General features: G+C 35.9%; 4 protein-coding genes and 1 long non-coding RNA gene across 9 annotated transcripts; 3 read left to right on the top strand and 2 right to left on the bottom strand.

Annotated features, from left to right (window-relative positions):
- The first annotated feature begins 2,650 nt into the window (after positions 1-2,650).
- Positions 2,651-7,271, top strand: LOC121990822 (CBL-interacting protein kinase 32-like). Of its 5 annotated transcripts, none has more exons than XM_042544889.1 (16): positions 2,651-2,967; positions 3,135-3,238; positions 3,425-3,688; positions 4,014-4,076; positions 4,417-4,488; positions 4,763-4,870; positions 4,954-5,034; positions 5,128-5,181; positions 5,274-5,399; positions 5,479-5,568; positions 5,755-5,877; positions 5,990-6,100; positions 6,224-6,337; positions 6,553-6,609; positions 6,690-6,764; positions 6,907-7,271. In XM_042544889.1, the coding sequence occupies exons 3-16, from the start codon at positions 3,518-3,520 to the stop codon at positions 6,976-6,978; spliced, it is 1,317 nt and encodes a 438-aa protein (XP_042400823.1). In that variant the 5' UTR covers positions 2,651-2,967; positions 3,135-3,238; positions 3,425-3,517; the 3' UTR covers positions 6,979-7,271. The 5 variants fall into 5 exon arrangements, with proteins under 5 accessions (XP_042400823.1, XP_042400841.1, XP_042400837.1 ...); XM_042544893.1 differs by having other exon boundaries at positions 2,652-2,959; XM_042544896.1 differs by lacking the exon at positions 2,651-2,967 and adding an exon at positions 2,998-3,016.
- A 937-nt stretch (positions 7,272-8,208) lies between these two features.
- On the bottom strand, positions 8,209-11,857 carry LOC121990861 (calmodulin-3-like). The gene is made up of 2 exons (XM_042544923.1): positions 11,673-11,857; positions 8,209-8,706 (listed from the first exon to the last, which is right to left on the bottom strand). Exons 1-2 carry the CDS (start codon positions 11,746-11,748, stop codon positions 8,333-8,335), a joined length of 450 nt encoding a protein of 149 aa, XP_042400857.1. The 5' UTR covers positions 11,749-11,857; the 3' UTR covers positions 8,209-8,332.
- Positions 11,858-12,224: 367 nt separating this feature from the next.
- Positions 12,225-16,027, top strand: LOC121990872 (trafficking protein particle complex subunit 2-like). The gene is made up of 6 exons (XM_042544930.1): positions 12,225-12,424; positions 12,783-12,886; positions 13,884-13,969; positions 14,077-14,138; positions 14,468-14,553; positions 15,723-16,027. The coding sequence occupies exons 2-6, from the start codon at positions 12,806-12,808 to the stop codon at positions 15,813-15,815; spliced, it is 408 nt and encodes a 135-aa protein (XP_042400864.1). The 5' UTR covers positions 12,225-12,424; positions 12,783-12,805; the 3' UTR covers positions 15,816-16,027.
- Positions 16,028-16,130: 103 nt separating this feature from the next.
- On the bottom strand, positions 16,131-17,909 carry LOC121990883. Its single transcript, XR_006114683.1, has 2 exons — positions 17,604-17,909; positions 16,131-16,438 (listed from the first exon to the last, which is right to left on the bottom strand). It is a non-coding gene; the product is annotated as an uncharacterized LOC121990883 (long non-coding RNA).
- Positions 17,910-18,006: 97 nt separating this feature from the next.
- On the top strand, positions 18,007-23,623 carry LOC121990853 (rhomboid-like protein 20). The gene is made up of 8 exons (XM_042544916.1): positions 18,007-18,152; positions 18,251-18,351; positions 19,756-19,896; positions 20,055-20,121; positions 21,253-21,401; positions 21,487-21,588; positions 21,689-21,814; positions 23,157-23,623. Exons 1-8 carry the CDS (start codon positions 18,128-18,130, stop codon positions 23,328-23,330), a joined length of 885 nt encoding a protein of 294 aa, XP_042400850.1. The 5' UTR covers positions 18,007-18,127; the 3' UTR covers positions 23,331-23,623.
- Positions 23,624-26,269: the final 2,646 nt, after the last annotated feature.

The following is a 26,269-nucleotide window of genomic DNA, read 5'->3' as shown; positions in this document are numbered from 1 at the left end:
ATATATGAAATAAACTATCAATGATAAATACAAACACTCTTGATTTAGAGGAGAAACTATTTGCTTCTTCATCAGAAAGTCATCATATCATGCCTTCTAATATGACTAAGGATTAGGTCGCAAATTCAAATTTGTGGTTCCTTATATAGAAAAAATTAAGATTTTTAAGAAAAAAGTTAATTATTCTTGATTTGAATGAGTTACTAGTTGATATCAATGGAGGTTATTATAATACTCATACAATACATAAGAGATTCGAATGGAAATCAGATGTCTATCTTCTTGTCTTTGATTATTGTTGTGACTATACTTTGGAAATTACAATTGTTGATAGAATATTATGTTTGCACTTTGTATCAGTTTTTAAAAGGTCATTCTGTAATTATTTTGTTAAGTTTTCGAGGAGAAGGTGCATCCTTTTCTATTTTTCTTTTTTCAACTCTTTTTTTATTTAACTTGTAGTAGATATATGGTGATCATTGATTGAGGTGCTAATAATTTTTTTCTTATGAAACCAGGAAAATTTATCTTCCTTTTATGATTAGCATATAGAATGTGAATTTTATGGTTGGCTATCTCAGGAGAGAAGATTTGAAAGATAAACTATTATTTTATTAAGTAAGAGATCTCATATCTTTTTTCTCTTAGTAAATTTGATATTTTTTACTACACATGCTTTTAATATTATGATCTGATCGTTTGTGAATTGTTCTTTCCTAACAAAAGTAAAGTTATCTTTTTGAATATGGTAAATGTTTTATTTAAAATTGTATTAACTTAAATATTTTTTGACATAGGTAATATGCCCTTTCACATGTCTCAATAATTGAAGCTTGAGCTTAAAACAAAAGTTTTACTTCCACAATATTTAGATTAGTACAATAAAATTATTGTGAATATAAAAGTAAATATTGAAATTGACATAGAACTGTTATAGAAAAATAAACTATATCTAACCTTTTCAATCTTTTGGTGAATTTGTTAGTGTATTATAGAGTTGACCTTAATTATAAGATCATCTGCCAATGTTGATTCTTATTCAGCTAAAGTTAAAATTATGTACAATCCTTATTTTGACTGTTTACTTGGGATTAAATATTATAGTCAAGTTAGTATCATCTAACGTTTATCATTAATACTTTAATAATTTCAAAGCTTGCTCATTTGTAATGATCACTTGACATTGTTAACTTCTATATATCACTAGGGATGAGCGTATTCATCTTTTATCATAATTATAAACTTATATGCATCTCTATACCTCCTAAGGACATAAAGATTATCTCAAAAAATTTTATTTCATGTCTGCATCAATAAAAATAAATTAAATATAAAAAAATAATTTATAAATTTTGAAAAAGTAAAATTCTCACGGAATTATCATCCCTGCTTGCCTATCTCCTCCTCATCCTCTTAAACTTTCGTGCACTTATCGGTATATTTAAAACTTATTATAAAAGGAAGTACAGGAGATAAGAAAGCCTTGTTTGATTGAGAAATTATTTTCATTTTTTTAGAAAAATAAATTAAAAAGATGAGAGTATGTTTTTTTTAAAACATTTTTCATTATTTTTTAAAGTGCCCATCCTTATTTGCCACATGGCCATCAGCTTTCTGACGAACCAATTCTTTATAAAATATTATCTATTTTATAAAACTAATTCAAAAAATCAAAAATACTAAAAAAATTAATTAATCACACTTTTTTTTATTTATTTTTGCTCAAATATATTGATAATTCTCAATTATGAAAAGCGTGTTAGGGTGGGTAAAACACTCTAGAAAATATTTTAAAAAATTATAATTTTTTGGAATCATTTAGGGGGACCCGTTCAATCGATGACGATAATTAAATGCATGAGTGTGACTGGTTGGTGTAAATAATTAATATTTTAAAACTAGTATATAATTTTTCTATTTAATCTGGTCTATAAATATTAATCCCGTTTTAAAATACTAACTTTTTTTTAAAAAAAATCCCAACTTATTTACTACGGCAGTGTTTTTATTTTATGCATCACATTTACTAAAAAAAAATCTTCCTCAATAAAATACTATCAATTCTCCTCATTCATTCATTCATTCATTTTTTTTTAAACACGTGAAAAATATTATAATGAACTTACTTTCTTTCCTATTATTTGTTATCCTCTTGATCGCTTTCTTGGATGATAAACATCCATTTTTCTAAATTTAAAATAGTCACATATAATATTTTAAAACTTGTTCTTCTTTTTTTATTCCTAAGGAATCATTACAAACAAGCTACCATATCTATCTGAACGGCTGCATGAAACATGATCAACCTATCAATTGTTGAATCCTATCTTTGACGCATGCATTCCCTGCTTTGAAAGTTCAATGATTAATTCAATCTCTAAACCTTCAACTAATCCTTGATATGTTATTGCACTGATTAAACAATGAAGTTGGAGAAGAGGAGCTTAATTCTCAGGTGGAAAACAAGCAAAACATGCATGTGACTGACAGCTTTTGTTGAAGTGTAAGTAACGAGAGGCTTACAGTTCTGTGAAAATCTGGAAAAAAGAAAAAATGGAAAAAAGAAGTGAGAGAGAGCGAGAGGAGAGCTGCAGTGAAGGGTTTTTTGTCTTGTTGTGAGTGATGGTGGCTCGACGAAGGACTACCCTGCGACTTTGAATGGAATTGTGGATGAGCACCACATCCACATGCTTGTTGTCTTCGGCCTTGGCTTTTGCTGATCCTCCTGATTTTTGCTGTTCCTTCTCTCTTGTTTTTCACCTTGAACAATTTGTTGTGAGTATCAACAGCCACACTGCTGTTGGCTGCTGCTTCCCTACAGCCTCCAAATCTTTTTACTGCTCAAGTCTGGTGTCCCCAAACAATCATACTGGTCAAAGGGGTTGTCGTTCTGTGGATCTTGTCAATATTTTGCAGCATCTGGCCATTTCAGGACTCATTTTCTTTGATTCCTGGATAGGTAAGAAGGTAAGTTTCAGTTCTCTCTCTGTTTCCCTTCATCCTTGTTGAATCAAAGGTTGTTTGGTTGCCTTTTCCTCCTGCTAAGACTGGAAATTATTCTCTCTCTCTCTCTCTTTTTTGGCTTTGCTCGATCATTCGCTCCAACATTATTGCTTTTTCCCTTGTTGAATCAGGTGGTACCAACCACAAAGATCAAGCTTTCTTCTTCTATTTGACAAGATCTTACTGGTTTTTGGTCTTTTGTAAGATCTGCTTCAGCTCTGTGCCATTTTATCAGGTTCCTGTTGTTTCACAACAATATATCCTTCATTTGCTATCATTTGTGCTATTTTTTGTTGCTTAAGCTGATGATTATACTTGGTATCTTGCAAAATCTTCTTGTCTTCTTTTTAGACGCTGATGCTATGTCTTCAGCTCTGCCTTTTTTATGCTGTGCATGCTTTGATCCAAGAATTTTTTGCAGAATAAATTGAGTCGTGGAATTAGGACTTTTTTGAATTAAGATCAAGCATTGACAAACATAGGAGAAAGCATAACTCTTAAGGAGAGACAAGGAATGAATACAACTAAGATCAAACGGAGAGTTGGTAAATATGAGCTGGGACGCACGATCGGGGAAGGAACATTTGCTAAGGTCAAGTTTGCAAGGAATATCGAAACTGGAGAACCTGTTGCCATCAAGATTCTTGACAAGGAGAAAGTTCTCAAACACAAATTAGTCGAACAGGTGGCTAAATTTTCCTGAAATTTTTTACTTCCTTATGTGCTAAGTTTGTTTTTTTTTCCTTTATAACATCTGCAAAACTATTTTCGCAGTAACCTAATCCCAATGTGTGTGAATGCATGATAACATTGGCGCCTTTGTGCTGATTTCAGACAATTGAGTCCTGCATGTATAGGCAGATGCATTTGAAAACTTAAAATGCACTACTATTATCTTTTTTTTTTCTGAATATTTTTGTTTCTTGCCACCATAGAAGTAGCTTTGTTAAGTCTTCCTTGATCGTCTCTTGACAAATTTCAAGTTTACTAACAGTAAATTCTTTGTGCAGATCAAGCGAGAAGTAGCTACTATGAAGTTAATAAAGCATCCTAATGTTGTTCGCATCTATGAGGTCTGATTTTGCTTTCGACCTTATTTCTAGTCTCACTATGTGATAATTTTGGTAACACTATCCTAGTTGGAAAAGTGGCATTGTGATGCTTTCCTTGTCCCTCGTGACGTCTATTTCACAATTCATTTTAGTTATCATCTAGTGACATGCTACTGTAGTTTGGTCGGTGATCATCAACTAGAGTCTTGCGGTCCATGCATTAATCTCTCAATTGATTCACACTTACAAGAACTAGGCAATAAACACACACACACATAGATGCAGGAATAAGCACTTTCTGTCAATTTCTTCTTCGAGAAATGTTCATTCACTTAGCTGATTAATGTTTTCCCTATTCCAGGTGATGGGAAGCAAATCGAAGATTTTCATTATACTAGAATTTGCTACCGGGGGAGAGCTTTTTGACAAAATAGTAAGAGCAAATTTTGATGCATCAATTTCCTTAGGACAATTTTCTTCTCTAGAAAGAACATAGATGCTCAAGCCATAGGGAATATAATGTTGTCTCATAACGCGATTTGATAAAGAGTATATACTACCGACGCCAATGAATTCAAACATAGGACCTTTTTGAGATCATGTTAAATCTTATTAGCTTAAAACTTATCTCAAAACTTTGATTTTTCTTAGAAACTCAAATTATCACCATTCATATACTTCTCATTCTAGTCTGATATATCATGTAGGTAAACCATGGTCGTATGAGGGAAGACGAAGCACGAAGATATTTCCAACAACTTATCAATGCGGTTGATTATTGCCATAGCAGGGGAGTTTACCATCGCGATCTGAAAGTAGACTAACCACACACATCCTTATGACGATGAATTGTTCAAGTCTTTGAGCAATATTAATTGTGTTAAATGCATTTCTGCAGCCAGAAAACTTACTACTCGATGCTTACGGTAACCTGAAAGTTTCAGACTTCGGATTAAGTGCATTATCACAGCAAGTCAGGGTAAACTTCATTTTGATCAGTGGATAATTTCTTAATATTTTTCGATTTGTAATCATCCAATTAAGCTTCAAATTTTTTTAATGTTTGTTCCAGGATGATGGCTTACTTCATACCACTTGTGGCACTCCAAATTATGTTGCTCCAGAGGTCAAGATAACTATCTCGTGACGATATGTTTTGAACTACTTTGAAGATCAAATCTGATACTCTGTCTAAAATAATTTTGTTCTTCGTATTAGGTTCTCAATGATAGAGGCTATGACGGAGCAACTGCAGATTTATGGTCTTGTGGAGTCATCCTATTTGTGCTGCTTGCAGGTTACCTGCCCTTTGAGGATTCTAATATTATCACCTTGTACAAGAAAGTGAGCATTACATTGTAAACAGGGTTACTGCATCACATTACATTCTTGAAAATTATGCTCATTTTTATTTTACTTGCAGATTTCATCTGCTGAATACACATGTCCATCTTGGCTTTCCTTTGGCGCTATGAGATTGTTGGCGAAAATTTTAGACCCGAATCCATTGACGGTAAGGACTTTGTTTATAATGATCTTAGTATTAAACCTTCCTTATCATCCAATTTGTTACATTTGATTTCTTTTGCTTTCTTTTTTGTTAGTATCACATATTTTGATTGAATGCAAAAATGCATTTGCCTTTCTTTCGATTTGTTTGAGTTGTAAAAACCACATGCTCCTTTCAAACTAATTTCAGCGAGTAACTATTTCGGAGATATTGGAGGATGAATGGTTCAAGAAAGGCTACAAGCCTCCGGTTTTTGAGGAGAATTACTCTGGAAATTCAGATGATGTTGATGCTGTTTTCAAGGATTCGGAAGTGAGTCTCACTGGCAACCTCGGCCAATGTTTCTAGTAAACATTTTTGCGACAGAGCACGCGATGAATATGATCTTATCTTGTGTGAAGCTAATCTGCACTTGCTGTTGCAGGAGCATCATGTGACAGAGAAGAAAGAGGAGCAACCAACATCGATGAATGCATTTGAACTGATCTCAATGTCAAAAGGGCTAGATCTCGGCAATTTGTTCGACCCAGAGCAGGTTCAGATGTTCAACTAAATTTCAATTATTTTTCATGAAAATGAAAACAGTGTGCTGTCTTTTGGTAGCTTCTTGTGCATCAACTCATAATCAGGCTTCATTTAGTATTCCTCTTTGAAACAGGAATTTAAAAGAGAAACAAGATTCACATCAACAAGCCCAGCGAAAGAGATTATAGATAAGATCGAAGAGGCCGCAAAGCCACTTGGATTCGATGTTCAGAAGAAGAACTACAAGGTATGTTCTACAAGAAAAAAAAAGGATTCAAGCTATCTGAATACTGAATACAAGCTGAAGCAGTGATATAGCATAGCCTAGAGCTCAAACAAGAGATATAATATTTGTTATCTGCTCAAAGTAATTAGGACTAATACGAGACGAGGTTTAATACGAAGAAGATGCAAGAAATACGGTGAAAGAAGTATATTTAATTTGCATTTCTCATTGTTCAGATGAGGCTAGAAAATATAAAAGCTGGAAGGAAGGGAAATCTCAAAGTTGCAACTGAGGTCATTCTAAAGAAACATCATTTTTCGCCGAGAGACTGCAAGATTCCATTTTGCTAATGGTTGTTCCAATGCACTTGTAGGTATTCCAAGTCGCTCCATCTCTGCATATGGTCGAGGTACGAAAAGCTAAAGGAGACACTCTAGAATTCCACAAGGTAGACCAACTGAAACCTCAGCTAAGTTCTTCCCATATTCTGAGCTTTTTTGGAAGTTGGTGGTGCATTTTTCATAGCTAACAAATCATAAACAAATCGAACTCGAATTGGCTGATTCTACAATCACTTCTCTGCCCTGCAGTTTTACAAGAACCTCTCCAGCAGCCTCAAGGATGTTGTTTGGATATCTGAGGATGGGCAAGAACAAGCTTAAGTAGGAACACCTATTGTGCTACATATAAAAGTGTGTGTGCAATTTCTTGATTGTTTATTGTTTTCGCCTATTTTGGAGCAGAACAACATGAACTGGACCTGATCATCATGTTCTCCTTTGTGATTCTTTCATTAAGTATCCTGTTTCTCCCTACTAAAATGATTCCTCCTTGCATATTTTTAGTGGAAGGCAAGGAATCATGTAATGCTGCAAATGTAGTATATAGATAAATATATATTCTCTTGGAGCTGTATAAATTAAGCAAAAGCATAATGCTCTTTTCTGCAGAATTCTATTACCTCTTTGTCTTCTTTCCTTCCCAAGTGATGAAGATCATATAGAATTGTGATCCTATACTATACCAGATCGACCTAGGGTCAGGATTGGATCAGTAGATTGGATATTGATTTATTTAGGATCAAGATTGGATCAATAGATTGGATATTGATTTCCTTGATTAAGTAGAATATTAAGAAATAAACATTTAAAATTCATAATTTTAGAAAAAGGAATGAAAAAATATAAATGGTTGAATATTAATTAAATAACTATTTTAAATAGTTAACATAATGATAAATATTATTTGTAATCTTTGAGAAGATTTTAAATAATAATTTTTATATAGATTATATTTAATAATAAATGTAAATTTTTAATAGATTTTAATTTGATATATTATGTATCTGTAAATTTGAGTTAAAAATTATTGATCATAAAGTCCAGAGAAATAAGTTTCTATCATTGAAATAAGTTTTGCACCATTAATGATAGAAACTGACGGATAGAGGGTATCATCAACATGATCCAAAAGTCAAAGAGGATTATTGAAAGTGTAAAGCACTAGCATTACTGGAATTATCCTTTATCCAAAGATTCCGACACAATCTGACACGGCAGTGGAATCTAAAGCAGAAGCTGGGGCCCATGGTAGGCAGATTATGCTGCTTGCCTACGTGTCCTCATCTTCTGGGGATTCATGGGAGCAAGAAAAGTCAAAGTGGATTATTGATAGGGTAAAGCACTGGCATACACTGGAATTATCCTTATCCAAAGATTTCGACACAATCTGACACGGCAGTGTAATCTAAAGCAGAAGCTAGGGCCCATGGTAGGCAGCATTATGCTGCTTGCCTACGTGCCTCATCTACTGGGGATTCATGGGAAGAAGAAAAGGACGGAAGGCTTTTAAATATCCTTTCTTCCTTTTTGATGAATCATGAAAAAAGAGACTGAAATTGAAGTTGTGTAAAATTTCACACACATAATAAAGATAACAATCAGTCAAAATGCAAGAAGAATTTAAGCATGATCTAGGGAAATGAGATAGATTAACACAGCATACGGCATCATCTCCTCACTTGGCCATCATGACTTTAACGAACTCGTCGTAGTTGATCTGGCCATCACCGTCCACATCGGCTTCGCGGATCATCTCGTCGACCTCCTCGTCGGTCAATTTCTCCCCGAGGTTGGTCATGACATGACGAAGCTCGGCGGCGGAAATGAAGCCGTTCTGATCCTTGTCGAACACTCTGAAGGCCTCCCGGAGCTCCTCCTCGGAGTCGGTGTCCTTCATCTTGCGTGCCATCAGGTTGAGGAACTCTGGGAAATCGATAGTTCCATTGCCGTCGGCGTCGACCTCGTTGAGCATGTCCTGCAGCTCTGCTTCGGTAGGATTCTGCCCTAATGATCGCATCACAGTCCCAAGCTCCTTGGTTGTTATACAGCCTGATTAAGTTTCATCCAAATAGAAAAAATAACTATCAAAATAGTTTGCAAAAGAACATGCATTATAGGCTCTTGACGAACAAAATGGATATATGTTTAGTTACCTAATTCCAGCATGATGACAAATAAGCAATATGTCATTCAATAATAAACTATCAATCTGATAAAAAATAGAAAGCATCATAGATTAAGAATTTTTAAGAACAAATTCATCAAACATATTCCAGTCCGGAGTTAATTGCAAGTGCTAGCTAAAATTAATCAAACATCTGTCCCCGGGGTCATGGTGCTGCGGTAAGACATCCAGGTTGTCTCCGAAACACCCACGGTTCGAACCCCAACTACGACATATTTGCAGGAATTTTTCCTCCAAATGGGGGGCGTAATCAAAGGATGCTGAGCTTCTGGGCTGGCCGCCACGTGCGCTTTCCGATTTATCCTAGTGGCCGATGGAAAACTTCCATGGGATCGAACCGGTCACCCCAAAAATAATCAATGAAACTAACTGAGATTATCATATTTATTTATTTTTTTACACAATGAAAAATATCATGTTGGTCGATGGCCAATGAAGACTTCCCTTCCCCATCCATCACACCCACCCCATACCCCATCGTCTACTTTAGTTGCTTTGATCACTTCTATGCGAGCTACTCCCACCCGAACACCTCCATTGACACCAATCCCATCCACAAATCCTAGATGTCCTCTACCCAGTGAACAATCCTCTAAAGCCCATCTGGAACTCCACTGGACCTCAGCCTAGTTAATCACACCAGGAAGAAGTTGCACTCACAAAGAGTTCAATCATGAGCAGACAACCTAAGTGGCAACAAGTAGTAGAAGCGGCATCGCAAACATTCACAAGCAAGGATCAAGCAGGCAGCCTCACCATTGGCAAGCTGGCAAGTAGTTGCGAGTAGTGAAGTGAACCCCAGCTTCAAGGTCATGGAAGTAAAGATCAGAAGGGAAATATTTTCCTTGCATCACCGTCAAACAAAGAAATGATCTATTTTCCTCGTAAAAAATTTCCTTGAAAATATTTTACACAGACAAATTACTTTGCGTGAAAGAATTATACCTATAATATAATGGGAAAAAACTGATAAAAAAAAAGTTACAAACAAGTGTGCACTTTTTGAAAATTTTAAAAGTTCAAGAACTTCAATCTTATGTAATGGAACAAAGAAAACTAGCGAACCTAAAAAAGTGTAGGAGAACTAGATTACCAATCTAACTAGACAAAAATAGCTGAACAAACTCAGTAAACAAGTATGCTTTGAGAAGGTTTATAAAGGTCAATGTCATTTCATCAGACTTGTCATAATTTGCAGGGGGAATGAAGAAACAGGATGCAAATTGACATTGGAGATTTTCAATGACAAAATCCTTTTTTTTTTAATTTCCGAACAGTGTATTACAATAAAAAAGAGTAATTTGCTCATTTGGCTTACAAATTTTATATAAGGGCATTATAATCAACCATGTAATCAATAAAATTGTTGATATCTTATGTTGTGTAAAACTTAAATTTTGTGTTCTCTTTAAAGTTTTGCGTGCTATACATGAGACACATTTTTTCCTCCTTTTTGTCTGCTATTATACTAAATTATTTTGAAGCACTGTCTTTATATCCACAATATGTTACTTCAAGATTTAAATTGTATTGAGCAACTCAATATTCATTACTCGTGTCATATTAAGTTTTAGTATTTATTTTAGTTATATTGCACATTACAGTTGTTCAGATATTACGCCATTCTTTCATCTGTTTAGCTTCATGTTTATCTTATCAAGTACCCATATATTATTCTATGGAAAAAAAAAGAGAAATGTGAAACGATCAATAGGACAACTCCATTCAGATTACATGCATTATAGAAATGGGAATGAGACATCACTATTATTTCAATATGGGTATAAAATTATTGGTACTATATTCACTCCTATTGAAATGGAAATGAGACATCACTATTATTCAAATATGGATATGGAATTTATGGTACTAATATTAATTCCTTGCTTATTTTCTATAGTAGAAAGATATTATTAACCGAATTAGACTATCACAACCAAATGGATAGACAAAGCAAATAAAGCTCCAATTGAATATTAACAAATTTGAGTCAAAAGAGATACAAGAAATCAGATGCCTCCTACATAACATAAATATCATTCCTGTCTATCTTTGAAGTCCACTGGCCTTCTTCCAGTCACTCTGTGTCTTGCAATGAAGTGAAGGGACTTGCATAATACAAGTTATGGATAAACAATCTAATCTTAAAATCCCACCTTAACATAACGGAATCCAAAATAAGCAAGAGCAGATATGCTAGTCAACAGAATATAGCTGTCACAACTACAAGAAAGTAAAATGGACTGGACAAGATTAAGACTAGTTTCTGACCTTTCATTATACAAACGATCAACTAAGGTCCTTTTCTCGTCAAACGAACATAAATCAGGATGGACCTGTTGATGATATTTTCTTATATTGAATACTATAATTATAAAAAAAAATACGAATTTTGAGGCTTATTTAACAGCGGCCTTTTACTAAAATTTCAACTTTAGCGTTGACTAACCAACCCAAGGCAATTATGGTGTAGGATACGGGTGCGACTATGTAAGGACTTAGATACGAACAAATCTGTCTAAGCAGATCGAGTAGAAGAGTAAGCTAAATCTAATCAACCCGAGGGCAATCCATCAGTTCAATCGAGGATATCAACAAAACCCCTAACCTGCCCTGCATAGATCGAGCAAACCATAGAGAAGCGTCAGGCAGATCCCTATAGTCAGGTCGATCTAGCAAAAGGCCGATAGCACCGATCCGTCCACAGAGAATCCATTAAAAAAAATAGAGGAACAATACCACTGACCAGAAAATCAGTGAACGAAGAAGAAAATAAAGGAACGAGATCCAAGGACAAGCCACAAAAGGGGAAAGGAAAGGGAAATCGGACCGTCGCCGTCCTTGTCGAAGAGGCTGAAAGCCTCCTTAAACTCCGCGATCTGGTCATCCGTCAACTGCTCCGCCATCGACGACCCCCGCTTCGAGCAATAGCAACGGCAGGACGGAGGAGAAGGGGAAGAGCTTCGGCTAGCAGATTGGGAAACGGAGATTGGGAAACGGAACAGTGCGCAGAACTTTTTATATAGAAAAGGGAGAAAAGAAAAAGCGCGTCCTGGAGAGTAGAAAATTACACTTTACCTCTCCAAAATTTTAAAATTTAAAAATATTAATTCGGCCCTTAATTTATTAAAATCAATATACTTCAACACCTTCAAACATTTTTAAAATAAGATATTAAACTAAAATTGGGTTTCCTTTTATCTATATTAAAAAAAACAAGAAAATGGAAATAGAAAATTTGAGAAGTGGGTTAGTTTGGGTTTGGGCCAGAAATGGGCTCAATTTGGACTTACCCGGCCTTTATCGGCTTGACCAATGTTGATTTGGCTCTGAACCGGGTCAGTTTGTACTTCGTCGGATTAATTCAACTGAACCGGGGCGGTTCACTCGGGGTTTCCTTCGCATTCCATTGCGATTTGGAGGAAGGGGATCTCAAGCCCGTCTCCTCCCTACAGCGAAATCCCTCCCTCATTCAGATCCCCATTTTCCCACTCCCGATCTCCTTCTTCCTTTTGAACGGTGGTAGAAGACTCCCCTCCGGGTAGACCCTACTGTGGCTTCAGTCTTCTTGTTGTCGTCGAGGTATGTCTCTCCCTGGATATTGTTCAGTCTTCTTAGGTTGGGCGGATAATTTAGTTGAACTTATCCGTTCAAGTGGTTTTCCACCGAAAGATCTGATTTTGTTTAGGCATTGGGTTGACTTTTTGGTTGCGTATACATGCCTAAAGTTGTGCTTGTTTAAGCAGGGTTTACTTTATGAAATAAGATCTGATTTTGTTTAAACATTGGATTGACTATTTGGTTGTGCATACATGTTCTGGGGTATGCTTGCTTAAACAGGGTTTACATCCTCTCGTGAAATTCTTTTATCAAGGAATTTGAAATTGAAGGAAACCTTTTTCAGTAGAGATTGATTTTGCAAAACTGCTCTGCCTTTCAGGTCTTGGATTATAGATTCTTGATATGGCTGGTACGGCATGCTTCATTATCGTCAGTAGACATGATATTCCAATTTACGAAGCTGAAGTTGGCTCCGCAGCAAAAGTATCCATCTTTCTTATCTTTGGTTTCTCATTTTATCTCTCACTTTGATTTTTAATTTCGTACTCCACCTTTTCCTCTACTCAACTTGTATTTTGATAGTAAAGTGATACTATTTCCACCAATAATTTCTCTCATGGCACTATTTCTATATGCCACACAATCAGTGTAGCAAGGGCTAATTTCTTAAATCACCATTTGTTTAATGGTTGAAAGTTGTGCAATACATATCCCTCCTTTCTCTTGGTCAAGAATGTTCACTTATAGAAGGGGAGCTTGGCACAATGGTAAAATTGCTACCATGGGGTCATAGGTTTGAGTCTCGGAAATAACCTCTTGCAAAGAAGGATAAGATTGCGTACAATAGATCTTTCTCCGAGACCCCACATTGGCGAGAGCTTTACGCACTAAACTATCCTTTTCTTTTATGTTTTTTATTACTTCCAGATTGTAGGTATGCATATTTATATTGTATTCTGTGTCCTGTGGATCACCTCATCCGCAACAAACTGCTGTACATATTCTCTTCCTTTACATATTTATATAGGCATTGGTGAATATTTGTCTACTAGCTTTTTATTCATAAAAAAGAATATAAAATTTAGTTTTTCAAATTAGTTACTAAGAGATCATTGCATGCTTCACACTCACTCTTGATAAAATCTCACTGAAAATTTCCATATATTCAATGAGAGACATCTTGAATAAAGGATTGGGCCAAACCCAATTTTAGTTGGCGAAGAATGATTAATGGCAATTTTCCTTGACAATCCAACACTTTTTTGTGCATAGCATTATGTAAGATTCTCCATTTTGACGCTTGAAGTGCATTTATTTCTCTTTTATATTGGTCACTTGTTTTTGTGCACAAAGAATTTGTTTTACTGTCATATCAATCTTTTTCATTAGATCATTGACAAGTTTTTGTACGAGTTAACTAATGTCGTTGCTAATTATATGCACAATGGAAATTTATATATTAGATATTTATATATGTCAGAAAGAAGAAGCTTCTCAGCAGCATCAGTTCATTCTACATGCAGCTTTGGATATTGTAGAAGACCTTGCATGGACCACAAATGCTATGTGAGTCACTGTAATGATGCTTTTTTTTGTTTGCTGTTTGTACACTGATTGAACTGATCCTTACTGTCTTCTACAATGACCTACGCTCAGTGCTTATGTGATTGCAGGTTCTTGAAGGCAGTGGATAAGTTCAATGATCTTGTGGTGTCTGTATACGTTACAGCTGGTCATATCCTAATGACAGTTCATTGAAATAATATTCTTAGTAGACAATTTAATAGAACTCTTAAAAATGCCTTTTCGTTGCTCCACCTTGTTCTAGAAATGAGAAAGCAAAGTGCATAAAATTTCCTAATTAATCAATTGTCTAGGCTGCCAATATTCACTGATACATTTCACAATTTCTGTTTTTCCATTCATAGTTACCTTGGAAATGTTGAAAGGAATTCTGCAAAATCATGACTAGAAAGTTGAATTCTATTAGAACATTTCTTTAGGTTATATTATTGATCTATGGGGTTTGCTTTTCACTTTTGTGCACTTTAACCAACTTCATACACACTAGATTTATGTTATTACATGATTCTCGTAATGAGGATGGAATAAAGAGCTTCTTCCAAGAGGTCCAGGAGCTATACATAAAGGTGATAATTTTATAGCATCCATTTTAGTTTCTATTTCTAGTTTAATTTAGACTGTCCTTCCTAAGGTGGAAATTGTTATAAGTAATTGATAACAACAATCATTATCTAGAAGCTGTTTATTTTCATAAAATTGTATATAGAACTTAACAGAGTTCCATGGTTGCTCAGGCATAAAAAAGAAACACAAACAAAATCCCATGTATAAAAAGCAAGTCAACAAAGATAATACTACTTATGCCCATCAACATAATTAGCTTCCATTATATTTTGAACTTTCTGAAGCCTTAACAAGTTATGGACTTCAATTATTGCTATATCATTACAACAATTCATTGAACTGATCTTGTGATGGAAAAGAAGAGAATAAGTTGTTCACTGGATATAACAGACCAGTTTGTGGCTTTGGTCTTAATTTGAGAATTATATAAACAGCTACTGTTGAATGTCGTCCCAATGCTTGGATGAAAAGGATCAGGGATTGTGTTAGTCATGGCAATCATTAATTGTCTTGTGCAATTGGTAGTTAACATGATTATACATAATTTAAGAGATCTAAATATTACTTGTAATAAGCAATAACGCTATAAAAAATGCATAGAATTTAATGGAGGTATATTGCCCATATATCCAACTCCAAATAGTTGACTTAGAAGCACTTGCACTATGCAATATAATAGGTAAAGTCAATATATGCTTGTAGTACAGTTTTTGTTTAGCAAGATGTGAGAGAGACTTAATGGCATAGTTGATCTTATGGTTTACATAGTTGATTTGCAATATAGATTTTCATAAAATTAGCAATATAATATCGACTAGCAACTTTGCTCAATGACTATGGATGGAAGCATTTGAAGCTTCTGAATGAGATAGACTTTCGACATAGTTATCTAGAGTGTTTGTCAGCGTATTTTCGGAAGTTTTGCAATGCAACGAATCATCAGTTTATTTATTGGATGAAATCTGATCCTAATTAGCAGGCTTCAGAAATGAATCATCAGTTCACTTAGGGATAGGTTCATGTTGGATTTATATTTATTTTAGTTCCCTTGCTCATCCTGTATTATACTTAGCAATGCGAGCAATGCATGCTAATTGTATGCAAGTATACTAGAATGCGAGCGAGAATTAAGAAAGTACTAATCAGGTTTCTCTCATCTCCACATGAACAGATCCTGTTGAATCCACTTTACCTTCCTGGTTCGCGCATTGCATCATCACACTTCGACACCAAAGTTCGAGCCCTTGCAAGAAAGTATCTGTGATCATGGTAGAATTCCTCATCGGCAAACGTTGACCCCTCAAATACAGGCTAGAGATTGTGTGATCTGGCCTAATTCCTTCTTTCCCTTTGCTAGTAGAGTACATGGTAGACATACCATTTTATTTTAATGATGCATTTGTTACACACTGAACTGAACGATACATATTGTACCTGAAACAGCTCTTCTAATGTTGATCAGTTGATGTTTAAGCATGTAGAAAGAATTGCTGATTGAGCAGTTTGGATCAAACAAATACTTAAATTCTTTTGCCATATCAATAATTGATCATCTATTATTTGTTTCTGACAACAATAATTATAAGAATTCAATCTTAATGTAAAGTTTATTGTGTTACACTTCTGACAGAGACTTGAAACGGTGTGCTTCTGGATTAACCTACTTAACATTTTGCCCTAATTCAAGAATTAGAACCGCCAAATAGGAATCGATGTCGATAGTTACAAATGCTCCTCAGATTTAGGCATGAACAGAGGCCTCTTCCAAGGAGTTCAATCTTTAAAACTTGCATGCAAGTTCTCTTCACATTCCAAATCAAGAAGAAACTAGGTTTCTTGAGAAACTTTTGGGAGAGCATCCTCACGCTCCTTTAGCCGTCGTTCCCTCTACAGAGGTTAAGAGAGCAAAATAAGTATGCGATATATATATGACATAGCTAATGCAACTTTCTGCAATCTAACTCTGGGAAGCATGTGTATTAAAATTTGACTAGCAACTATATGAACTTTTAATATCTAGTGTTTTCAAAATAACTTAAACATGCTACTTTTAAAACTCTGTCGATTGATAGTCACAGCAAGGATGACAGAATTGTTGGGGTATCATTATGATCGTTGTTTTTGCTGTATTACCTAAGGTAAGAACATATGAAGATTGATAAGTTTACGGAAAGAAAAAGATAGAAGACTTTAAGAATGCTATAGCTATAGGGGTAGTTGTCCTTGTAAGAATGCTATAACATTGTATGACCTGTATGATAAGAAAAATCCTATCTTCAAACAAAGATGCGTACTTGAACCTACTTGAACTTTTTTGAATCACCATAAATCTATGACCACTTTCAACTACAAAATAAAGATGGTCAAGAGCAATGCCTCACCAATCACATCTTGATTGCTTTACTGGTAAGGAAGGATTAGAGATGCCATCGGAGGGGAAATCATGGCTTTAATCAACATTAATTACTAGGATATAATTATTAATGTTCTACCTGAAAGGAACTCAATTTCTATCCAAGGTCTAGATAATCCACATTTTTACACTGCAGATGAGAAACTGCAAGCTAATATGTCAAGTTCATTTACCAAGATATCTAAACCCTAAACAAAAGATGGATCATTACTGATCCAAATTAGACGAGGGATTTCATACTAAAACAAATTAGATACAAGAATAAAAACGTAATTTTAATAAAAACAGGGGCCAAGAGCTCCATTTGAGCCTCATCGTTATCTCAATTATCAGTTTATGTTTTACTCCTATCAATTTCAATTCTTCGAAGAAGCCAATAATGCTTGTACTTCATAACAAGAATAGCATGATGCCGAACAGTTTTGAATGAAATGCGGAAGGTATGACCTTAAACTGAATACTTCAACTAGGATAACAAAGACTGTTCTCAGTGATAGGATACACGCATTAGTTCGGATACACAGATCCTTCTTGTTGTATTTTGAGTTCAACCTAACGCTTAAGTGATTTCCTGGCCGAAACACATCAACTTTCAAAAAAATTGACAGAAAGAAGAAGAATTTAAGGAGGCGAGCATACCCGACGTTCCCAATAGGGAAGAAAGCAGACAAAGTCGTAGACTGGAGAGATGGTGTTGACGAGGACCAAATTCAACCCCGTGAACGCCAGAAGCGACATCATCGGCCGCGCGCTATAAGGCATCTCCTACTTTTTATCGCCTTCTCCTGCAACCGAATAGAAAGTTCTTCGCTGCGATGGCGACTACAAGCAGCCAATGCCGATCATAAAGCTGAAAAATGAGTGATCGCTTGGGCACGAGAGAGAGCGAGAGAGAGAGCGCGGCGGCAGGAGAGGATCAGGGACGGCGGCGTCTAGGGCAGGGCTCGTAATTTTAACCAGGAAGCGCCTTTTTAATTATATACCGGGACCTGGTGGCGTAATAAATAACGGCCGATATATCAACATCCTTTTGCATTATAACGTTTCATTCCGGAGAAGACATATCCGCGCTGGACGAACCGTCGTCGTCGATTCTCTAGAGTTTTCTGCGGCAGGTTTCTCCTTCGGCGCCTCCGTCGGATTCTTCGTCGCTATAGAGGAAGATGAACGGCGGGCCTTCTGGGTTTCGTAAGCGTTATTCCACTCCCGTCCTGTACGATCTCGATTCGGTTTAGTCGATAGTTTGATCGTTATGTTTTAATCCCTCCTCCGTTTCTGTTCTGCAGACAATGCTCCAGTGACGAAGACAATCGTGGTCGTGAGCGCTTTCCTCACGGTTCTGGCCGGTATTCAGGGTCGTTCTCTCAGGCTCGGATTGTCGTATCAGGTTTTCCCCTTTTTTTTTGGCGGATCTCAATGTTTTTTTTTTCTTCTTCCGGATTTATTTTATGTGGCTATTGAAGGCTCTTTAATTCTATGCCATCTATTGCAATTTTTTCATCTTTCCATTCTGTTTGAATTTGGAAATTGGATATAAGTTTATGACTTTCTTGTTGGGTTTGGGCAAGTGGCCTCGCATCGTCTGCCTTGGGTCTAACAGGCATGTTGTTTGGGTCTAACAGGCTGGTTGTGAGAGCTTTTTTGTGCTTTTTATATTTTGTCTTAGTTGTACAAAGTTTTCATCTTCGGAAGTGAGCAAGAGCAGCAAATGTGGAAGAGTAAAGAGCTGGTAGAGAAGTGAGTTTTCTTGTTGGAGAAATTTTTTTGATGCACGTAGAGCATCAGAATTGAGGTTAAATTTTGTGTGTTGTTACTGTCACTACTAGGAGAATAGTTCATGACGATTGTTAACTTTTAGACTTTGCTGGCAACAATTTGTTCAGATTGTTGTTTATTCTTTGCCGTTGTATTATATAGGCTTGAATTATCATCGTTGACTAGTTATACATGGAATCACTTTATGTTTATCTTGCATCTCTTTATGTTTTTTATCTTGTTCTCTTTGAAGGGGAATAGGGCTAGTGTCCATTGTATTGCTTCTACCATGAGAGATGGAAAATTCTGTCAAGTCAAAGGCCTAAAGTTCCTTAGTGAGGGAGTCAAAGAAAGACAAATAAAAGGTCTTGATATCCAGAAAAGAGGGATAGGTCAAAGCACCCTTAGTCATCCCCTAATATGATATAAAAAGGATGGGTTTTACAACTTGAAGAAGCTGGTAGTTTTTCTTTATTGTTTCAGCATTCTTGGTGTATCAGTTTGATCTACAGAGGGTGGTATAAGGTTTTAAATTCAAGAACCTATCTTATTAGCTTGATCCAAATGATGCTGGTTTGGTTGTGTTGATACTTATTGTCAATGTTATCACACCATGTATCTTTACATAATTCCACTCTTTTCAGCGGAGAGGGGTGGTTTGCTAATGTTATAAATTCTGCAGCTTGAGTTGATCTCTAACTTATGAATTCGCAAAGAGGTTGTTGATTATGTTCCTATTTGGTAGAAGAGGAAGCTGTGTAGTCCAGGACATAGGAAACATTATGATTGATTTAATGGGCAAAGGAGCACTAACTACATGAGAATCAGAATGTTATCTTATTCCTCTTTTTTGTGAATATTTTTTATATGTGTCTTGACTTTTAATATTGTTTTGTTGATCATATTTCTAATATTCAATTATTATTTTTCATATCATTTTATTGACAGATCTTCCCTTCTCAAATTAATCTGATCTTAGTAATGTTGTTGAATATATTTTCAAGTTTATTCAACCTATCTACATGTCCTATGGCAGGACATATTTGGAAAGTTCCCACTATGGAAGCTCATTGCTTCCACTTTTGCTTTCTCATCAACACCTGAGATGATTTTTGGCCTTTACCTGCTTTATTATTTTAGGGTCTTTGAGAGACAAATAGGCTCCAATAAACATACGGTAAGAATTCCTTGTGAACTTATTATATGTGAACTTGCTTGTAAATTTATGGAATTTGAAGCATGCTTTTTGTAGACCATCAACTTAAATGATATTTTATATCTTTCTTTTTTTGACCATCTTGCCTTATTGCCTTATTGTTGATAGTTGATATGCAGATCTTCATAATATTCTCTATATTATTGTCATTGATACTGGAGGCTCTAGCTTTAGCATACCTCAAAGGTAAACGCTGACAGCGACATCATTTTTTTTAGGAACATTATTGTTTAACTGGTAACAATTTTTTACATTTCTTTTTTTCCTTCTCTTTCTCTTTGCTTTTATTTTAGTCGAATAAATTTATTTCTCAGTGGCAATTTCCTCTTTGAATTTATAGGATTCAGTACAAATATTTCTATCATCATTCCCTTTTTGGTCACATTTGGTTCATTGTAGGAAATGGAATCAGTATATTGCTATTGAAAGTCTTGAAAAGTATAACTTACATGTTTGATTAATGTAAGGAAATTGGAAACAAATGATCCAATTCTTTTTTGTTGACATGCTTAATTTATGAATTTAAAAGTGAAATAGATTACAACATCAAAGGCCAACAAGATGAATTCTGCAATCCTTTGGAGAGCCTTGTCGCATTCATCCACCCTCTAGATCTGCTGAGCTTAGAGAGCTTAATAGCTTCCATGCCAAAATTAAAGTGACTTTGCTTTAGAATGGTCTTGGAATAATCTGGCAAGTCGAACAGCCTTTCTTTCCCCTTTTTTTTTTTACTTTTCCATATAGTTGTGCAATTTCACCAAAAAAATTAACCAAAGCACATATATATATATATATATATAGTATATGCTGGAATTGGCTAGCAGTGAATTTCATAGTGAATGATTGTGAGTCCAAGAAAATAGATGAAACTCATTTGACAGTGCATACACCTGAAAAGGGTGGAATATATTAAACTCAAACACTACAAATAGGGAGGATGAGAGATTTAATAGAATAAATCTTTCATTAGTTAATAAATCTGCCTGCAGATATTGCTTCTTTTTCTGTGGTTTTGATTGCAATAATTTCCATAATTTGGTACCTCTAATCTATATGAAACATATGTTCTTTTTGAAGAATATTTTTTCTGAGTTTTCCTGTGACTGTATTTGGTCTTGTTGGTGTTCAGAAATCAACCTTATCAGTGTCTTTCTAACTCTGAGCTCTTGTTAAAGAATATACACACACGCGCGCGCACACACACACATAAATATATATTAAGAAAAAATAAATTAATAATAGACACTTGCACTTGTCTTGTTTGAGCTGCTGTATTGACTGATGCTTCTTATTTTGATTGGGGACCCTTCATTGCAGAGACGCTGAGTAAACTTGCTTCTGGACCATATGGCCTTATTTTTGCTGCTTTTCTACCCTTTTACTTTGACATTCCAGTTTCATCCCGGTTTCGTGTATTTGGGCTAAACTTTACTGACAAATCATTGATATATTTAGCTGGCCTTCAGGTGAGTTTTAATATTGAAGTTTCCTTGTTTTGTAGATGATTTAACTTTGCACTTGATGTTGAATAAGCATAATATTTATCTTCAGCTCCTTTTCTCATCTTGGAAACGATCCATAGTACCTGGTTTATGTGGTTTGCTCGCTGGGTCTTTATATCGCCTCAATGTGCTTGGCATCCGCAAATTGAAGGTCCATAATGCAAAATTTCTTCAATAAGTTTGAAATTCTTTACATCATTTTGTATGTTACAGTTATACATGAGGATCTATTTTGTTTAAATGTTTTCCAGTTTCCAGAGGCATTTCTATCAGTATTTTCACGATTACCCTTGCCCTCAAGTGGTTCATCACCAATCTTGGCAAGAGGGAATGCTACTGGGAATATGCGACCATATCCTGGCCATCAGATGGAGGAGGTAAATACCTATTCTCATAAAATGCTTATTGAGAGTTGATTAGTCCTATTTCTCGAACAATTCATTTTGTTCATCATCTGAAAACTTGTGTTTATGTCAATTGTTTTATTACTTATTCATATTCATCCAAGTCAGACAGTTTAGCTTATAATGATTTACATGCCATTAAGTATGGGCCTTGGAGCTTGAAAGAAAAATGTTGTCTAAGTGAAGGTAACTGTTTTGGCTGTCAAATTAGTTACTAAAGATGGGAGTATAACTCTAATGCTATGTTTGGTTCATGAAATGAAAATAATAAGGAATATGATAGTTATTTCAGGATATGGAGAATTAATTGGAGATACAATTGGAATATGCATCTCTATCCTTGGATCATTTTATTCTTATGTTAGATTTAATTTATAGAGATGTTTAAGTAATAAATAAAGAATTTCTCTCGGTAATGATAAAATCTCGCTAAGTAATAAACAATAGTTCCTTTGGTTTGTCTTGTTCACTTGTTTGTTGAGCATGCCCAATCTGCTTGGTCAATCTGCTTGACCGACTAGCCTTGTTTGCTTGTTCATCCCAATTTGCCCCTATGATCCACTTGGTTTGTTTGACATGTCTAGTTTGTATGGCTCAATAACTCTGCTCGACCTCCCCTGCTATTCAAATTATGCACTTAAAGAATGGAGTAGGAAAAAATAATGAGGGATAGCTAGAGAATAACAATTCCACGAGTTTGTTCTTTATAGGAAGTAGCAACCCTTGTTCAAAGCAATTCCCATAGAATAGAATTGCTATTCATCTGATCCAAATTAACTATAAAATTTGCAACCCACTAAGAGTTGGCTAATTTTGACATCCCATCTTGGCATCAAGTCATTTCCATGTAGTTTGGAAGACAAAAGCCTAAAATTTAGTGGTTAAAAAGCATGATTTAAAATCTCAACCAAAGTTTAGGTCTAGACTAGAATGATACGATTTCGATAGGGCCGGCCCTAGATTTTGAAGGGTCCGATGCAAAAAATAAAATAAAATGGGGCATTTATATTCATATAAAAAATAATAAAATCGATACTATAAAAAAAAAAATTATTCTCTGCAACCATGCGGAGGCCCACGGTGCCAGTGCCAGCCACAATTCTGATGCTACATGTGGGCGGGAACTGTAAATTTCGCTTGTTTTGGTGGCACATAATGTAATTTTAAACCATTCAAAAAGTATCATGTATTGTTTTCAATTAAAGTTCAAGCAATGTGATATTGTTGCAGTGACCATGAGTTGTAGTATATTCTCCTGTGCTGATCGATCATGTCTTATTTTCCAACCAAGTCATTGTTTACCGTGTGGTTACAGGGTGGTTATCCTTCTCAACTAGAACGCAATCACTCTGACTCAACGGAGGCATCGATAGCAACATTGGTCTCTATGGGATTCGACAGGGATTCTGCAAGGCGAGCGCTCACACATGCAGAAAATGATGTCAACGTTGCAACAAACATCCTACTAGAGTCGCAATCATTGCGATGATATAATCTTTCTCGCCCAAAATATCTCCATTCTGAACTGGACAAATTGCTGAAGCGGATCTTTAGTTTACTCAATCTTATTGTTTGTATTTGGAAGCCCCAAGGGGTTTTAGAACTTGTTTCTGATGTTTTTGTAAAAAGGATGTGATGGCATAGATAGGTGGGTTCCTCAGTGAAATCATGGTGTTCATTAAATATATGGACACTCTATTTTATTAGGATTATATGTACACTATTTTTTTTAAAAAGGATTATTTATATCCTCTAAAATAAATAAGTCGCATGATGAATTAAGCAGACTTTTTTAAAATAAAAAAAATAGAAAGCGATGGATTTTAACGCTAGTGAATTAGAAATGAGTGTGCATGTTATTTACCCCTTATATACATACACACGAGTTAAAATTTAAAAGGTGACTCACTAATATTAAGGGTGCGTTTGATTGGGAGTTATTTTTGATAATTTTGATTATCCATCTAAAGTTATCAATAAAATCTTATTTGATTTAAGTAATCGATGATTCCCGAGTAATGTTCCATATCTGATACGTCAGCAAAAGAGCAAAAGGGACATGTAACCAGGAATCGAAAAACTTCGAAAAATTAAGGTTTTTCTTGATTCCGAGGTTAACGAATTTTTTTTATCCAAAATACACTCGGATAAGAGAAAAATATGACAAAAAAAAGCGTAAAAAAAAAATGAAAAATATAAAAAAGTAAAAAAAATTTAAAAAAAACAAAAAAATTTAAAAAAATGTAAAAAATAATAATAAAATAAAATAATTGTAAAAAACTTTTAAAAAATTAAAAAAACGAAGAAAGGAAAATAAAAATAAAAATGTAAAAAAACATTAAAAAAATAAAAAACATAAAAATTAAAAAATTAAAAAAACTTTAAAAAGTAAAGAAAAATAAAAAAAAATAGGAAAATAAAAAACATAAAAAAACAAACAAATTAAAAAATATATAAAAATAAAGAAAAAGTAAAAAAGAAAAAGTAAAAAAATGTAGAGTTTAAATAATAATAATAATAATAATATTATTATTATTATTATTATTATAAGTATTATTATGTATAGTTGGTTTTATAACTAAGGGTAGGGCCGGTACTAGGGGGCCGCTAAGGTAGCGGATCTATCTTTTTTTTTATAACTAAGGGTAATATAGTAAAATATTAAAATAGGTTATTCATTAAAACCTTTTATGTGGCAAAAGGCAATTCGCTCGCCCCTAGTGCCCCCGCCAACTCGTCCCTAGGCCAACACGGAGGAGGAAAATCACGGGTGGCTACTAGCCATTAGTGCAAATGGCCAAGACATGGGAGAGGTTATGCTCGGTCACGCCAAATTTTGACCCCAAGACCTCATATGGTAATACCCCATGTCTTAACCATCGCACCGCCCCGAGGGGACAACCAAGAGAGTAAATTATGATAATTAGGTAGGAGGTATTTGTTAGGATCGATGGTCGCGGCTAGAGAGGGGGGTGTGAATAGCCGACCCCAAATCTTTGCGTTTCTTCCTACGATTAGGGTTAGCGCAGCGGGAATAAAACCGTAGAAACGAAAAGGAAGAAAACAAACCTCAACACGCGTCGATGTAACGAGGTTCGGAGATACACTCCTACTCCTCGGCGTGTCCGTAAGGTGGACGAAGCCTATCAATCCGTCGGTGGATGAGTCCCCGGAGAACCGGCTAATATATACTCCTTGTGGGTGGAGAAACCTCACCACAATAGCTTGCAACAGCAATATGGAAATACAAAGAAGAGCAAGAACAAAATACACAATGAATGTACAAATACTCGCTTGCCTTCTCGTCGACTGAAGTCCCGGATGAAGCACCAACTTCACGGACGAGTGCCAGCACGCAACTCAGTCGAAGAAGCTCACACGAAGCTTCGGAGCTCAGCAAAGCTCAAGAGCACAGCAGTGAAAAAGCAGAAGCTTCGGACCAGAAGAAGAGTGAGAGCATTACTGCACTGTAGAACCCCTCAGCCCACTTATACCTGCATCCGCCTGCGAAGAAGAGAAGACAGAAGACTAGCCGTTGTGAGCCAACGGCTAGTGCCAGACCGATCAGGCATCACCCTGATCGGTCTGGGGCTGAACTGATCGGTCGTGGGGACCGATCAGGCTCTATGCTGATCGGTCCCCAGACCGATTAGCACACTTCACAGAAGTCTCTGTGCGTACCCTGATCGGTCCCGGGGATCGATCAGGCTTCATGCTGATCGGTCCCCAGACCGATCAGTAAGCTCACAGAGGCACTGATCGCTTTCTGATCGGTCTCCAGACCGATCAAGAAAAGACAGCATCACTGGATCAGTCATTAGACCGATCCAGGTCTTGGTTTTTGCCCAAACCAAGTCCAAACCAATATCCGGTCAACCTTGACCTATTGGTACATCATGCTTAGCATCCGGTCACTCCCTTGACCTGCTAAGACTCCCCACCAAGTGTCCGGTCAATCCCTTTGACCCACTTGGACTTTTCTCTTCGTGTCAAGTATCTGGTCACTCTCTTGACCTACTTGACCTTCTCAACACCAGATGTCCGATCACCCTTGATCCATCTGGATTTTCCCTTGCCCGGCTTCACTCACCAGGACTTTCACCTAGCTTCACTCACTAGGGTTTTCACCTGGCTTCACTCACCAGGATTTCCAATCTGCCCGGCTTCACTCACCAGGACTTTCCAACTGCTTGGCTTCACTCACCAGGACTTTCCCACTGCCTGACTTCACTCACCAGGACTTTCTCCAATTGCCTGGCTTCACTCACCAGGACTTTCACTTTCACCTAGCTTCACTCACTAGGATTTTCACCTGCCTTCACTCACCAGGATTTCCTGACTGCCTGGCTTCACTCACCAAGACTTTCCGAACTGCCTGGCTTCACTCACCAGGACTTTTCGCACTGCCAAACATCCCAGTTAGGACTT

This window comes from Zingiber officinale, chromosome 1B, assembly GCF_018446385.1.
Source record: "Zingiber officinale cultivar Zhangliang chromosome 1B, Zo_v1.1, whole genome shotgun sequence".
Classification (NCBI taxonomy): Eukaryota; Viridiplantae; Streptophyta; class Magnoliopsida; order Zingiberales; family Zingiberaceae; genus Zingiber; species Zingiber officinale.
This window is presented reverse-complemented; position numbering and strand designations above follow the sequence as displayed.

What these genes read in the sequence shown, in the direction of transcription:
- LOC121990853 (XM_042544916.1), top strand. Translation starts at nt 18,128, where the DNA reads ATGAACGGCGGGCCTTCTGGGTTTC. An exon ending in AGCTTTAGCATACCTCAAAG is followed by an intron (nt 20,122 to 21,252) that starts GTAAACGCTGAC and finishes CCTTCATTGCAG; the next exon opens with AGACGCTGAGTAAACTTGCT. An exon ending in CTGGCCATCAGATGGAGGAG is followed by an intron (nt 21,815 to 23,156) that starts GTAAATACCTAT and finishes GTGTGGTTACAG; the next exon opens with GGTGGTTATCCTTCTCAACT.
- LOC121990872 (XM_042544930.1), top strand. Translation starts at nt 12,806, where the DNA reads ATGGCTGGTACGGCATGCTTCATTATCGTCAGTAGACATGATATTCCA. An exon ending in AAGTTGGCTCCGCAGCAAAA is followed by an intron (nt 12,887 to 13,883) that starts GTATCCATCTTT and finishes TATATATGTCAG; the next exon opens with AAAGAAGAAGCTTCTCAGCA. An exon ending in GCATGGACCACAAATGCTAT is followed by an intron (nt 13,970 to 14,076) that starts GTGAGTCACTGT and finishes ATGTGATTGCAG; the next exon opens with GTTCTTGAAGGCAGTGGATA.
- LOC121990822 (XM_042544907.1), top strand. Translation starts at nt 3,518, where the DNA reads ATGAATACAACTAAGATCAAACGGAGAGTTGGTAAATATGAGCTGGGA. An exon ending in ATGTTGTTCGCATCTATGAG is followed by an intron (nt 4,077 to 4,416) that starts GTCTGATTTTGC and finishes TCCCTATTCCAG; the next exon opens with GTGATGGGAAGCAAATCGAA. An exon ending in TTTACCATCGCGATCTGAAA is followed by an intron (nt 4,871 to 4,953) that starts GTAGACTAACCA and finishes GCATTTCTGCAG; the next exon opens with CCAGAAAACTTACTACTCGA.
- LOC121990861 (XM_042544923.1), bottom strand. Translation starts at nt 11,748, where the DNA reads ATGGCGGAGCAGTTGACGGATGACCAGATCGCGGAGTTTAAGGAGGCT. An exon ending in CTTCGACAAGGACGGCGACG is followed by an intron (nt 8,707 to 11,672) that starts GTCCGATTTCCC and finishes AAACTTAATCAG; the next exon opens with GCTGTATAACAACCAAGGAG.